Here is a 15,563-nt window from a genome sequence, read left to right as displayed (position 1 = left end):
GGAGGGCCACTCTGCCAAACTCCAGCCTTTGGAAACTTTGGCACTGGCTTAAGCCACTTAGAGACTGAAAACATACCACAGACCTTGGAATCCAGAGACAAGTCCAGAAAGAGACTTTTTCACTGTGCCCCAAATATCCATTGGTTCCACTTGGCCACTAGTACAGACATGTACTCCTTTTTATGAAGTCAAAAGAAGGAAAGTTTTTATTCATGATTCTAAAGAAAAGCTTCTGTGTGTACATATAATCAGTTTGTGTATGTGTCAGCAGACTTGGGGCTCCTTGTCCCCCTCCCATGTGTAGTTTTCCTTCTCTCTATCAAGCAGTCTCTGAGGACATGGGTGTGCAAATCAATCCCAGTTGTCTATAATTCTAAATCTCTTCTTAGAGAAAATAGCACTAAATAATTTTGAGGGGTGTGTGTGTGTGTGTGTGTGTGTGTGTGTGTTCTTCTGTTTCCTTTTCTCTGATTATAAAAGTGGTCTCTACTCATTTTTAAAGTTTATAAAATGTAAAGAATAATAAAATCCCTTGTAATCTTCCTCTCTTTAACAGCCTCAGTTAACATTATGAAATAAATGCTTACTATCGTGTTTTCTATTCATATTGTATTTTACATAGTTGACGTCAGACTAAATACAAACTTTAATTTAAAAAAATATTCAGGGCTTCCCTGGTGGCGCAGTGGTTGCGCGTCCGCCTGCCGATGCAGGGGAACCGGGTTCGCGCCCCGGTCTGGGAGGATCCCACATGCCGCGGAGCGCCTGGGCCCGCGAGCCATGGCAGCTGAGCCTGCGCGTCCGGAGCAGCCTGTGCTCCGCGACGGGAGAGTCCACAACAGAGGGAGGCCCGCATACCCCAAAAAAAAAAAAAAAAAAAATTCACACTTTCTTATGCTATTGACATTTTTCATATATGGAAAAAATTGACTCTAGAAGAACAGTCATGTTTTAAAGGAAATAACTGAATCACAAAATTATGGGAGATCTATTTCATGCATTTATTGATTTCTAAAAACCAGTGAAAATTACTGTGCTGTGGCTAATACACTAGTAATTAGTCATATCAGCTTCCTTTAAGTGAAGCACTTAAATATTTGCCTATAAATTTTCAATACCAACTCACTAACTCATAACTGAATATTAGCTGAATTTCTTCTAATGTTTTGTCCTGGATATAGAACAGTGTCTCTTGACCTTTGTTTGGTCACCAACCCTCTGAGAAGTCAATAAAAGATATGAACCTTCTTCACAGAGAAACACATATTCCCACAAAAAACTAATTGTAATGATAATCAATTACGATATGCCAGGCACTCTGCCAACTGTTTTACATAGTTGTTTCACTTAATTCTCATAGCAGCACTATAAGGAATATACTGTTACCCTTATTTTTGAGATAAAGACATTGAAGCTTTAAGGCGATTAAGTAGTTTGCACATGGCCTTAGAGTTAGTAACTGGAGCTCAAACTGATTTTTATGACCCAAAACCCATCTCCTCAATCACTGGGCATCTAATTTCAGTGAGCTCATAAATTCCTAAAGCCTACTTATTGATACTCAGGTTAAAGTCACCCTACTATTGCAATCCAAAGATTTTCATTGGCAGTAAAGAATATGTGTAATTAGTTAATCTTGTTATTTCTGTAAATTAACATATAAGTATTTGTTGGACATCTACTGTTTTTGATACTTGCTGCGTTCTGTGATATGGTCCTTATCCTTAAGGACTTTACTGCCTACATGGGAAGACAAGAATTACATATATAAAACAATGAGAAAAAAATGTAAATATGAAGTTGAATATGTAGTAATTAAACATTTCCATAAGCTATACACAAAAATTAATCTCTTTACTCTGTCACACATGATGTAATTTTCATTCCCTGATTTATAAAAGGAAAATCAAATCTAAAAGGCCACCATGTCCTCTGGGAACCTGGAAGATTCAGTGTATCATAAAATGAGGTCTATAAAGTACAGCTCTGACTAAATATGTATCACATCCAGATTCCTGAGTGGTTTCATCAGCATCATGTCAACCCCAGGGGGCGTGCCCAATAAGGAGATTCAGAATGTGTAGCCAGCTCTCAAGCATTCAAACCATGTAACATAGGGCAATCCTGTTGAACTGAACATGTGTAGGGCAGCAGAACACCGTGATAGGTGCTGCATCTTGACTCAAGTAGGGTTCCTACTGACAGAGAGGACTTCAGGTGATGCAGCATAGCTGTTATGTCATACGGGAGCAACAGTGATAATCTACCAACCTTGGATGAAACTACCAGGCATGGGAAGCTTATTTAAGCTGACCACCTGACAATCAAGACTCAAAAAGAGTGGCTGTGGCTATAATTCAAAGAACTGCTTTTTACAGGAGCATAGTATGGGAAAGTTGTAATTGAGCAGTGGCCATATACAAGGTTATCACAGATAATGGCTATTGTAAGATATGAAGGATGGATTCTGTCAAGCTTTGATTAACATGGCTCTCATCATGTATTTGTATAGTCTTAGAACTTTACTCTTTTAAAACTTTAATCATTTGGGCTATACATATGATAGAATTCATTTATAAATGGCATATAAATTTTCTTTCCAAAGTAAATAGAAACTTAATGTGCTAATCATTCTATATAGTTTATCTCCTTCCATTTGAGTCATTTTTATTTAAAATCTCTAGAATAGGGGCTTCCCTGGTGGCGCAGTGGTTGTGCGTCCGCCTGCCCATGCAGGGGAACCGGGTTCGCGCCCCGGTCCGGGAGGATCCCACATGCCGCGGAGCGGCTGGGCCCGTGAGCCATGGCCGCTGAGCCTGCGCGTCCGGAGCCTGTGCTCCGCGACGGGAGAGGCCACAGCAGAGGGAGGCCCGCATACCACAAAAAAAAAAAATCTCTAGAATAAGAATATTTTGTGTTACAGTTGTACAACACTTTGTGCTCTATACAATTCATTTAATAACTTGTTTTAAATTTCATTTCACATAATGTTTTTGTGTTCCCTGCAACTTACCTTGTTAACATTATTTTTTAAAGTAGGTCAAGGGTTTTATGAAAACCTAGTAGACATTTCCTAGATGGAAAATATTTTTAAAGAACAGAAATTCCTGTCATTGTTCATAAATCATTTGAATCTATGCAGCTACTAGTTGTTTGAAGTAATTTTCCAGACATATATGCAAATATCTTGATGGATTTTATTTAATTTCAATAGACTAATATGATACCAACTTTCTATAATTTCTTAAATTCATTCCTGAAGAAAAATATAATTGAAAGGAAAACATTCCTTTTCATATTTGCTTTGAGCAGATACTTGAGTTGTTTTTGAGGTAAATAGTAGATTTATGTTAAATGTTTATCATGCTTTGGCTTCACAGAGAGAATTCAAGGCATAGTTAGTAACTGTCCAACTTTTGAATTTTCTCTGTATGTATGTGTGTGTGTGTGTGTGTGTGTGTGTGTGCGTGTGCGTGTGTGTGTGTGTTGTGTGTATGTAGGGGCTTAAACAAGACCTTTTGATTGCATAATAAGCAGGGCTTAGGGACAATAAAATTTGACATTCTTAACTGTTACTAGTATTTGTCCCTATAGCCCTGTTCAGTTATCTTCTTATTAACAATGTAGAAGCCAGAGTCATAAACTGAGCATGTACCCAAGGCACTACTGTAAATTGCAAATAGCATTCATATGGTCTCTTTGACCTAAGACTAAATTGGGGTAGAAGGAAGAGAAAAAAGAATTTCTGAGAGTGGACTAGAAGTCAAGAACAAAGAATACACTAGAAGGATGAACATGTACAAATGTTTCCTAAGTTTTTGCAGTGAGATTTATTTAGATGGGTCTTTTCATATCTGCAGTACTCTTTTACTGAAGAGCCAAGCACTAGATTGGGGCAGCCTCTGCTGCTGGTGTGTGTGTGTGAGTGTGTGTCCGTGTGTGTGTTGGCGATAATGCACTCATGAGATAATACAAATAATCAGTGAGGGAATAATTAATGATGTGGCAGGGAATATTTTTTGATAAATGCTTGGGGAATGAGGTGACAGGCGTGAAATTAGAAAATTCCTTCAGCGATCTAAAATATAAATAGCTTTCGGAACTGAAAAGAGGTTCACAGCTGAAGATTTTATTGTGTTGAGAGGAAAAACTTTTTTCTCTCCCCCACTCCCTCCTCCTTTGCAAGTTGTTTGTCCATTCACAAAACAAATACTCTGAAGCCCAGCGCGGCTCATGGGAATAAATTTCAGGTCGAATTAGTACAGTTTCCTTGCTGTCAGGATGCTGGAATTAATGGTGTTTTGATGACACGAATTTTGAAGGGCAAACAAAGAAGCTGAAGGGAGAGAGACATGACTCCTTAGAAGCTTGGTCCTCCTCTCCCCCAGCCTCTCTTGTCTTCCCTGTCATCCGTCTGCCAATCTCCCTGTCCATGGTTAGTTAAAGGCGCTTTTTATCCTCTTTTCTTTCCCACAGAGTTTGCCAGATCCGGCCCGGTGCCTGGGTTCCAGGAGGACACGCTGCAGTTGGCCTTCATCGACTTGAGACAAGTAAGTCTTTGTGTTTTTGTTTTTTGTTTTTCTTTTAAGATGTGTGACTGAAGACCATCAGGTCTTAAGGAAAAGGGGAGGGGAGGGGGATTGGCGTTGGCGATTCACACTGGAGACCTAAGGGTTTTTCCCTGTGTTTGAGGCCACCTCTTTTATTTAGCTATCTGGGATCCTTAGCTATGGTGGAGTTAAAGGTTTTGTGGGTGGAAGGGAAGGCAGGACGTGGGAGGAGGGACCCAGAATGTAGAGGGACTCAAGTGACCCTCAAGTGATGTGACCCATTGTGCTATAGTTGGCTTCTGCAGACACAGCAAAAAGATAGCTCAGCAAACCAATGCTAAGCAGGTGCACTGATGCAGAGACTGCCTTCCCGGAGGACTTTTGTTTGCAGATAATGAGGGCAGTAGCATTTAAGAAAAATGAAATATTTTACATTCTGGATTGTTGGTTTGGTTTGTTGACTTTTTTCTGTTGCCTTAAGTCTTCCCATCCCCTCGTTTGTAGAATGCGGTCAGCCATAAGTGACTAAGTGGTCATTTTAGATAATTAGCAAAGGCCCTGACCAGTCATGCTAACCTGACAGGCAACCCTACTAAAGTAATGTGATGGAAGCTGATACTTAGGTATACCTGAGCTTTGCAAGCCCATTAGATAGAAAGAGTCGTGCTATAGAGCTGTTGCTTGCAGATTGAAAAGGGTGGGTTGGTAGGCCTTGGTGGATTGGGTATAGAGGAGAAGTATGGGCGGGGGCCGAAAGAGGGAGAGAGTTAACTGGGCTCTGTCATCTCTTCACTCTGAAGATGGATGGGGTTGGATAGAAAGTGTGAATGAAGTAAGAATCAATGACTGATGCTTCTCTCCTATTAAAACAATCTTTTTTTTTTTTGTCTGTTTTTTAAAAGGGGGCTGGCTTTGTTTCTCCTGCCATAATGATGCAGTGCCTCTTGTTTTCAGAGCTGACAAAGTTTGCATTCTGAGAACTTTTAGATGCCCAGGGTATTTCTTAAAGCTGTAGGACCCCTTGTATTGGTAGTCTCCTTACTACTGTGACTCGATTCATGCTAGAACAGCTTTTAACCCATAATGGATGGCCTGAGCTACCCCTGAATCCTTGTGGATGGGTGGTGTAATCTGTCATCTGATGACAATCCTGGAAAGCCCTGTTAAGCAGAAAACAGAAAATTGTGTCTCTATAGACCCGCCAAAGTTTGAGGATTCAGGCCGCGTCCCAGAAACGTGTGTCAACTTAATATTTAGGAGTTGAGGTGGGGGTTCTCTTACACATAAAGGCTTTCCCAGCATGGTCCCAAATGCAGCTGAGTATCTCTTTCCACACTTAACACCTTCCACCTGTGGATTCAGCAGCTAACTCAACCGAGATGTTCAGGTTTTAACCCCTTGGCTGATGTAAACCTGAAAGATTGGGATTTTTGCTTTATGGTTTTGTGGAATGGTATCTGCTTGACTTTCCCAGCACTGTTTCTTCTCAGAGACTTCTGAGCCAATTGGCGTTTCTTGGAAAGCAGAAATTGAATTTCATTGGAAAAACACATCCAAGGAAAAATTTTTCCCTTCTCACTCTTCATAGAAAGGAAGTGTGGTCATTCTCTCGAGTTTGTGGTTTTGGTCCCTATGGAAAGCAACTAGTGTTCACAGAAAATGTTAACTAAGGGAGTAAGTTAGAAAACACAGCCAAAATAAGGTGGATCTGTGCTGGGGATGAATGCTCAAGTACTTGTGAGCTCTCAGTGAGCACTGTTGCTTATGCTTAAGTTCCTATTTTCTGTTACAGTTTTGTTCTCAGAGTTCCTGTTAAGAAGTTTTAGTAGTAGAAACCAAAACTCCAAAATTTCACTGAGTCATGAAACAATATGCCTCTTGCTATTGAATCTATCACTTAATTTCTATTTATGTCTGTCTCTATTAAAGCAGCTTAAATTTTTCTTAGATCATTTGAAAAACTTGCCTAGCTCATTATTAGCAGGCCTCAGGTAGATTGAATCAGTGTGACAAAAATTATCTTTCTACATACCGTGCTGAAAATATTTATCTCTTTGCAGTTCATCTTAGTCATTCTCATAACTTAAAGTGACCATCATTTTTTTTTTCTTTTTCTTTTTTTTTTTTTTTTTTGCGGTACGCGGGCCTCTCACCGTTGTGGCCTCTCCCGTTGCGGAGCGCAGGCTCCGGACGCGCAGGCTCAGTGGCCATGGCTCACGGGCCCAGCTGCTCCGCGGCATGTGGGATCTTCCCGGACCAGGGCACAAACCCGTGTCCCCTGCATCGGCAAGTGGACTCTCAACCACTGCGCCACCAGGGAAGCCCGACCATCATTTTTAAAGCGAGCAGCTAATGAACTATAAGAGATGTGCCGATTATAATAGAAAGTCTGGAAGTGTGGTTTCAAAGGAGATATCTTGACCTCAAATGAGACATGATTAGGTTTCCTTGAGTATGTGTCCTTTTGCCTGTACTCTTTGGAATCCTAAAGTAGAGTTATGGAATTTGGGGGCTGGGTCCTAATCTTAAAAATCATGTAGTATAACCTTTGGCTTGATACTTGGAATCCCTGTACAGCACCCTAGACTGTGCTTGAATATTCTCCTTGAAGAGAACTTGCTTCCCCAAAGCAGCAGGGTCCACCTCAAGAAAATCTGATTATAAGAAAGGTATTTCTTAAGTTGGCTAAAATATGTCTCACTTAATTTTGACCCTTTCACTCTTTGCATTTTTATTAATGCACTCCAATTTGGGGGACAGTCTTTCTATCCTGATTTATTGAGCTTCCATCTGCTAGTAATTAAATCTTTTTCACATGTAGCATTGTTACTCATTCCATATCTAGTCTTTATGTGGTTGATTTTATACGCCACAATTGAAGACTTTACTCTCTTTGGTCGGCGTTTTCCTTTTAGACATTCTATTAACAAACCAGATTTTAATCATTCTTATTTATTTAGCCTGTCTAAACCTTTTAAGGTCCTGACTCAGTTATCCACCTTACTACCTGATTTAACCATTATGCCCTTTATAAGTCAAAGATAACAATATTAATCAGGAATGGCCGAAGTTAAAGGAAGAAGTTAAAGTTAAGGCAAGTTATAGGATACATACATGCACCCATGCAAAAAGGGGATTTGTCCCCAGTTCAGTGCAGCAAGGATATTCTTTTACTGTCATTGAGTGTATTTTCTTCACTGGTTTATGAATATATTCATTCCGATCATGCTTTCATGTTCTTTTGCTTTACAGTGTTTCAGGCTCTATCAATTGAATAATAATTTTTAAAATATTCAAAACATGGAATATTTGATGAACTCATCTCTGTATAGACTATAATAGCAAAGAGTGTCATTTAAAAGCCATAGAATTTTATTAGGAAGCAAATTAGATGTGGATAGCAAAACTATTCATCCTTTCTGAGCCATCCTGTCTATTCTAATTTTTCTACTTCGTAAGGAAAAAAGTGAAATGACATTTTGAATACACAGGCTTTCATGATATTTTACACTTTTATAGCATGTCAAAGTTAAAGTATATTTACCTACATACCTCATTTGTCAGGTTTCTGGGTTTAGAAAATCAGCTGTTAATGTGAATTAGTGCAAATCAAAATCTTCTTCTTTGCCACTTTATAATTTCTATATTCCCAAGCTCATAAAAGTACGATTGCAGTACAACTTCACATTCATGTATCAAATATATGTGCCTATTTCTATGAAAATCAAATTTGGGTTAATGCTAAATCTTGAGAAGGACAACTTAAAGACTCACTTATTGACTATCTTGAAGTAGCATTTATATTCCAAGTACTGATAATTGCTGGCCCTTAATGGTTCATAATTGAGAATAACAACACAAGGCCAATAGTAGATCCTCAGTAGTTATTTGATTCTTAAGCAGTACTATGGTTTGTATTTTCTTCTGTTGTTAAACATTAAGTAAATTATGCTGATGAACACCAGAATTTGAACTTCAGATGATTTTCATTTCAGTTTATCAAACTCTGAGTGCCTACTGTGAACAAAGCACAACTTAGGTGTTGTGGGAATACACAAATGAATATAATACAGTCTCTGCCCTCCAATAACAAAGAGGTGAACAGCAAATACTTGATTCTAATATAAGGTACACTATGATTAGGTATTTCATTGGAAAGCTAAAACAACTGTGTATGTTTCAATTATTTCAACAGCTTTTGCTGCATAACAAATCACCCAAAAACATATTGGCTTAAAACAAGAACCATTTATTTAGCTCAAGTTTCTACAGATTGGATAGGTTCAGCTGAGCTCACTCATACTTTGAGATCAGCTGCTGGATGGGCTCTGGATTGCCTGATGTAGCATGCCTTAGCTAAGGCGACTCTTCTCTGCTCCTTGTGATCTCTCACTAACCAACAGCCCAGTCCAGGCTTATTCACATGGCCTCCTGGCAGGGTTCCAGGAGAGCAAGGGGAAATGTGAAAACCTCTTGAGGCCTATGCTTGAAATATCACTTCTTCCACATTCTGTTGGCTAGAGCTAGTCACAAGGCCAGCCCAAATTCAAGGAATGGGAAAATTCCTTGAATGGGAAAACTCCAACTTACACTCTAGTTGGAATATAAGACTTTTATATAATCTTGTGAAATAAACAATGCAAATCAGGAGCAAGATTGAATCTCTAAGTGCAAAAAATGGCCATGAAGTACAGAGGTCTTTGTAGGCCTGATTAGTTATAAAATATTTCATGGAAAATGTGGAGAGTTAAACTGAGAGGAAGTTAGGTGTTGATGAGGGGTAAAGTTATTTCAAACATGGAGAAGAGCTGGATTTAAGTTTTGTTTGTAAAAATGTGTGTGCGTGTTTGTATGCATGTGTCTGTGTGTGTGTGTGTGTATGTGTGTGTGTATTGATTTAACCAGTATCTAGACTGTTTTGCCACCTTTAAGTATTAAACTAATCTCTTTAAATCCCCTTTTCTTAATTTCTCTTCTTTGTTCTTTGCTTTTACTTTTCAGCTTCTTCATGGACCTCTTTTTTATGTTCTGTATCTCCTCATCAAGTGCTGCTTATTACAGGCTACCCTGAAACACTTCACATTTCTGTTATTCCATTCATTGTGAGAGAATCTTAACTTCCCCAGATAATTATTACGTTATTTATTTAATTTCTAGCTGTTCACCTTCCATGTCTGACCAACAGGAAGAGGTTTGAATATGTTCTTTAGAAACGTTTCTGTTCCTTGGCACCAACGTTTTTTTACTTCCAATATACGTAAGTTTTTATAAAGCTGAGTGAATTAGGTTGTGACATTGCATCAGATCTCCTGAATGGAGCTTGTTGGCAACAACTCTTATACAGCAAAGCCATCCCAAGATATCTGTGGCTTTTTTAAGATTGAGTTGGTGACATTCCCTGTAGGCCACTTATTCCCCAATTTCTAAACCTTCAGTCTAAAGTAAACACAGTGCATTTCCATTGCAGGCACTTAAACTACCTTAAAAACAACTATAGAACCTAAGAGAAATAATTGTATATTTCTTTGGAGACGTTGAACAAATTCTGATATTATGCCTATTAGAGGTATATAGGTAAAATCAGTATTTTCAGTTAGTCAACATCAGGTAGGGAAACCTGAGAACCACGCAAGAATCTGACTGTGTAGACACCTCCCCTTTTTTTTTTTGCGGTATGCGGGCCTCTCACTGTTGTGGCCTCTCCCGTTGCGGAGCACAGGCTCCGGACGCGCAGGCTCAGCGGCCATGGCTCACGGGCCCAGCCGCTCCGCGGCATGTGGGATCCTCCCGGACCGGGGCACAAACCCGTGTCCCCCGCATCGGCAGGCGGACTCTCAACCACTGCGCCACCAGGGAAGCCCTACACCTCCCCTTTTATTTCCCCTCTTATCTTGATCCTATTCAATAAAATTTTGGTTTTTGAATAAAATTGCCTTCCCTTCTTTTTGCCCTACCTCCAAGTCTAATGAACAATATTCCCATTAAGAGGAACATGTCCCCTTTTCATGACTGCTGTTGGCGCTTATGGAAAAAATCTTAACTTGCTTATATTTTAGCCTCAGTAGAACATCCATTTATATCAAAAACTGATTTTGTCTGATATGGCACATATCAAAATGAGGCTCAATAGAATTTCTTTTATAATATTTCACCCTAACCAGACTAAACAACCCCTAACTAGGCGATTACATAGGAGGCTGGGGTGGGAGTAGGGCAGGCCCGCATAAAAGGCCTCAGGGATCAGTCTTCATCACAACACTTAAGCTATATTAAACTGGAAGAAAGCCATCCCCCACATGTACTTCTTAGTAGGGAGGGGTGGTGGCCTGTAGTTTTCCCAAGTATTTACTGAGCAGTTGTCAGTGAGTCATGGTGAAGAAGGGAGGTGTGGGTGTAGGTAGTAGGGGAAAGTCTTTATGAAAGGATATTCTTGGTGGAGGAAAATATAGTGGTTTATGAACCCTCTAGTAGTGAAGTGTGTGGATCAGTAATGTTGTCAGTAGAAATACTCTCCAGGTGCTCAACTGAGATATTTTGTTGATCTTGAATAATGGCCTATAAAACTGGGAGTCATCTGCACCAGAGTTAGTAATCAAACAGTTGGATAACTCATGAAGTTAGAAGATGTCATTTCTATAACTGATGTTAATGGTGGGGTTAGAAGGAATGGTTTAAGCCATAAAGCACATTAACTTGGAAAAGATTATCTGCACAACTGGTATGGTAGCATATATAGCATGTATATGTGGGTAGATGTCATTTCCGAAATGAAATCTGAGGTTATCATATGCCAAAGGCATTTGTTGATTAGAAGAGGATGTAGTAATATTAATATATTAGAACTCCTGCACAAATCTCTGCTGATACAGAGCCACTGAAAGTTCCTGCAGACTATAGGCCATGTCTTGACATAGGCACAGCAAGCACTTGAATGTAGATATAGACCTCCTTAATCAGGAAGTATTCATTCATTCATTCATTCAGCACTATGCCTAGCACTGTTATAGTGGGTACAGTGGTATAGAGGGTATAGTGTAGTGAATAAAATATGGCCCCTGCCCTTGTGGAGCTTACATTCTGGTGTAGTTTGCCCATGCTTGTAACATAGGCCTTTTTAACATTCTGCCCTTCCCAAAATCTCTCTTCAGGTGGCCCTGGTGCTTTGAGGGAATGCTACTTTGTCTAGATTTTTATTTTTTGTATTGATGCTCTATTAGTCAGTTTTAGGGACAGCTGCAGAATTTTTTGGAAAGATCCCCAGGACAAGGCCAAATGTGCTGTATACTGATAAGCAGACTTTCAGAAAAGAACGTTTAGCTGTGCTTGGCCATCTGGCATAAAAAAGATGGTCAACTTGAAATACTTCCTTTCCAAAGGTAGTCCTTTGGTTTTTGAAAGCAGGTTTTTCTGGTTGTATTAACAAAATTGTTTTGCCCATGTTGTTTTGACAGACACTTATAACCTTCACAGTGATACCGCTCACCTTAAAGGAAGCTCTGACCGCAAATAATTCCTATTGCCAAGTAGAAGAGAGCTAACACCTTTGGGTCTGGTTTTGTAAAATAATAATAATAAGAAGAAAATTGGGAACATTTCTGAGAATAGATTCCACTGAGCTAGACCTTTGACCTCATATAAGCCAACACTAGGTCTTCATGCACAAGGACGGTGCACAGGTGAATAAGGTCTTCAGCTATGGGATGTGGCTGCAGCTTCTGCAAATCAGATATATCCCCTTACTTTGCTTGGGACATTATTAACTAGAGCCATCATAGAAAATTTATAGAAGGAATTGCCGGTAATATGTAACACATTCTGGGATTTACTGAGTGTTTTTGGTTGAGTGGAGGAGAATTTATTCTAGAACTGCTGAGACTTTGTCTCACCTATACCAGCGTCTTAACTGGGGAGGAGGTGTGTGTCTGGAAATGCTGAATAATTAACGACAGGGTCTTTAAACTGAATTAATGGCAGAAATGTGGAAATAAGCAATGGGTGAAGAACCTTCAGTTAGAGGCGTTGTGGACAATCTTTTGGGTAGCAGGAGACAAAACACCAGACTTTTGATGTATTTTCCCATGAATAATGCATTGGATTTGGCCTTTGACTTATGGGCCTCCCAGGCTAAGATTATCCATTGTTCCTGGCAACCCATATTGGTACAGTCCTGGGTTAGCTGGCTAACCTAATCTAAAGCTTGGTCAACAGAGTTGTCCAGCACTTCCTACTTTAAACGAGGCAGAGAGATCTGCCACCTAGAGATTCCACCAGAGTATAGAACAGCCTTTCCAGTAGTGGCTAGAAGGACCTTTTCCAGAAGTCTGAGTCTAGTCTGTGACAACCCTGCTACCCCTTTGGTCCGGTAAAACAGCTGTAACTTTTAATGTGGGCATGGTGCCAGCATCACTCCAGATAGCCTCATAGTAAAGTCTCTCAGTTCAGAGGCTAGAGTTGCATTCCATTTCAACTCTTGTGTGAAGAGCTAATAAGCGTAGCATAGTAAGCCACCTGGTTATTTCTACCTTAGCTCATAGACAGCATTTGTGATCCTCATGCTAAATAATAAAAGACCTAGGTAGTCTGTGAGGCCAGCTGCTAGGCTAGCCTGAGCCACTTCACTGCTCTCTGCTTTCCCAAGAAGCCAAGCCTCAGAAACTCAGGAGGTCTCTTTCTTACTTCCCACACAGCATGGATATGCATACCCATAAACCTGGAATTTGTGAATTTCTTAGATAATCACATCTGCAAGAGAAAGGACAGGAAAGTCATCACCAATGAATTTCCCTGGGAGTAGCAGTGGAATCAGAGGCTGTTGTGGTAGCGCTGGCTGAGTTAAAGCCTAATGGGTTCCGAACACAAATCTCATCTGCATTAACTACACTGTCTAGTGTCCTATTAGAGGATGCTCATAGGCCAAAGAAGGGACAGTAGAGCCAGGCCTTGGAACTAATTTCTGACAAGTGTATCCTACTGATAGCCGCTGGAGGGCAGCAGAGAGTGACAACAAAGGGCTAGATTTAGGGAATTGGGGCATATTTCAGTTTGCCAAGAAAGAAGCCCCCCATAGCTGTAAGAGAATTAGCTATCTGGGAGCCACCATTACAAGCATAGGCGCCTGGGGAACAAGGAACAAAAAGAGTGTCCAGAACCCTGATCTGAAGGTTTAAACCCTCCTACTAGGCAAGTTCAGAAACCAGTAAAGAAATGAGGTAGAACAAACTATGAAAGGGGAACCAGACAGCATCAGTAAAGACAGGGAACCAAAATAACTAAAGTGTCAAGTCCCAAGGGGGCAAGCAAAGATGGAACAGGAACCAAGTGAAAGAAAGAACTACAGTGGGAAGCAAGCCAGAGTGAGTGAGTTGAAGAGGCAAAGGGACAATCCAGAAAGACTGATTCGGAGGCAGCCATACCCAGGAAGGAGTCTTTCTGTAGGACACCTATCAGCAAGCAGGGAGCTGCAAAGGAACCAGTTTCATACACAATCACACAGCTATATCAATGGGATGCTTATCTCTTAAAGTAGCCCCCCCTTGATTAGCCAGGATTATTTCGTTCTTGGTCTTTCTTCACTTCAGGAGCAAAATAACTCATTGCAAATATGGAGAGAGAGAGAGAGATGATATGGCATTTTAAGATGTGACTAAGGGATTCTTACACATGAAATGAAGTTAAACTTGGGCTTGAAGCCCTTCTGGATAGCATTGGTGTCAAAGGACAGCTCACTTTCCTAGAATAGCTTCTGATATTGCCTTTTGATATTTTGCACTGTAACATTTGCTAAGAATATCCAGTGGAAAAGAAAAACTGGCTCTGGTGACTAGTTATATAGGCAAGATCCCAATCAATCCAAGGATTTAGGATCTGTTCCCAGTAGGTTAGCAGAGAGCTGTTTGGAGTCTCTTCTAATTGCTGTGTAAGCAGTTTTCCAAACCCCTTAAGGATGGAGAAAGAAAACTCTTTTTTGGCCTATTAAACTTCTAGTGTCTCCCTTCTTTGTCTCAACTCCTTAAACATCAGGAAAATGGGACTCCTGTACCTGCAAATTCCAGTAAATATTTAATGCTTACTCCAGGATTGTAAGTCTTATAAGGTATAAAATCTTTATTTTTATAGCCTAAGAAATGTTTCCAGTAGGTTAGTTCATAAATATAACAGGTGAATGACTAAATAAATTATGTTATACCCATATAAAGAAATATCATTCATCAATAAAAAGAATAAACTATTAATATATCCAGTTCTCGAATTTATGTAAAATTCCAGAAAGGGAATTTCATACAGCATAATGTTTTAAGATTCATCCATGGACAGATTCAATGCAATCCCTATCAAATTACCAATGGCATTTTTTACAGAACTAGAACAAAAAATCTTAAAATGTGTGTGGAGACACAAAAGACCCCGAATAGCCTAAGCAGTCTTGAGGGAAAAAAACGGAGCTGGAGGAATCAGACTCCCTGACTTCAGACTATACTACAAAGCTATAGTAATCAAGACAATATAGTACTGGCACAAAAACAGAAATATAGATCAATGGAACAGGATAGAAAGCCCAGAGATAAACCCACGCACCTATGGTCAACTAATCTATGAAAAAGTAGGCAAGGATATACAATGGAGAAAAGACAGTCTCTTCAATAAGTGGTGCTGGGAAAACTGGACAGCTTTGATGTAAAAGAATGAAATTAGAACACTCCCTAAGACCATACACAAAAATAAACTCAAAATGGATTCAAGACCTAAATGTAAGACCAGACACTATAAAACTCTTAGAGGAAGACAGAGGAAGAGCACTCTTTGACATAAATCACTGCAAGATCTTTTTTGATCCACTTCCTAGAGTAATGGAAATAAAAACAAAAATAAACAAATGGGACCTAATGAAACTTAAAAGCTTTTGCACAGCAAAGGAAACCATAAACAAGACGAAAAGACAACCCTCAGAATGGGAGAAAATATTTGCAAATGAAGCAACTGACAAAGGATTAATCTCCAAAATTTACAAGCAGC

The 15,563-nt window shown here is 39.7% G+C and overlaps 1 protein-coding gene across 6 annotated transcripts in view; it reads left to right on the top strand.

Moving 5' to 3' along the window:
- Positions 1-15,563, top strand: part of EXOC6B (exocyst complex component 6B) — a 735,227-nt gene that overhangs the window by 541,365 nt on the left and 178,299 nt on the right. For 5 of the 6 annotated variants that reach the window (XM_055089243.1, XM_024133527.3, XM_055089241.1 and 2 more), the window contains one exon: positions 4,477-4,550. In XM_055089243.1, the coding sequence (XP_054945218.1) occupies positions 4,477-4,550 (74 nt within the window). Of the gene's footprint in view, positions 1-4,476; positions 4,551-9,551; positions 10,705-15,563 lie in introns of those variants that run through there. The other variant, XM_028496527.2, reaches the window with a different exon arrangement.

This window comes from Physeter macrocephalus, chromosome 12, assembly GCF_002837175.3.
Source record: "Physeter macrocephalus isolate SW-GA chromosome 12, ASM283717v5, whole genome shotgun sequence".
Classification (NCBI taxonomy): Eukaryota; Metazoa; Chordata; class Mammalia; order Artiodactyla; family Physeteridae; genus Physeter; species Physeter macrocephalus.
This window is presented reverse-complemented; position numbering and strand designations above follow the sequence as displayed.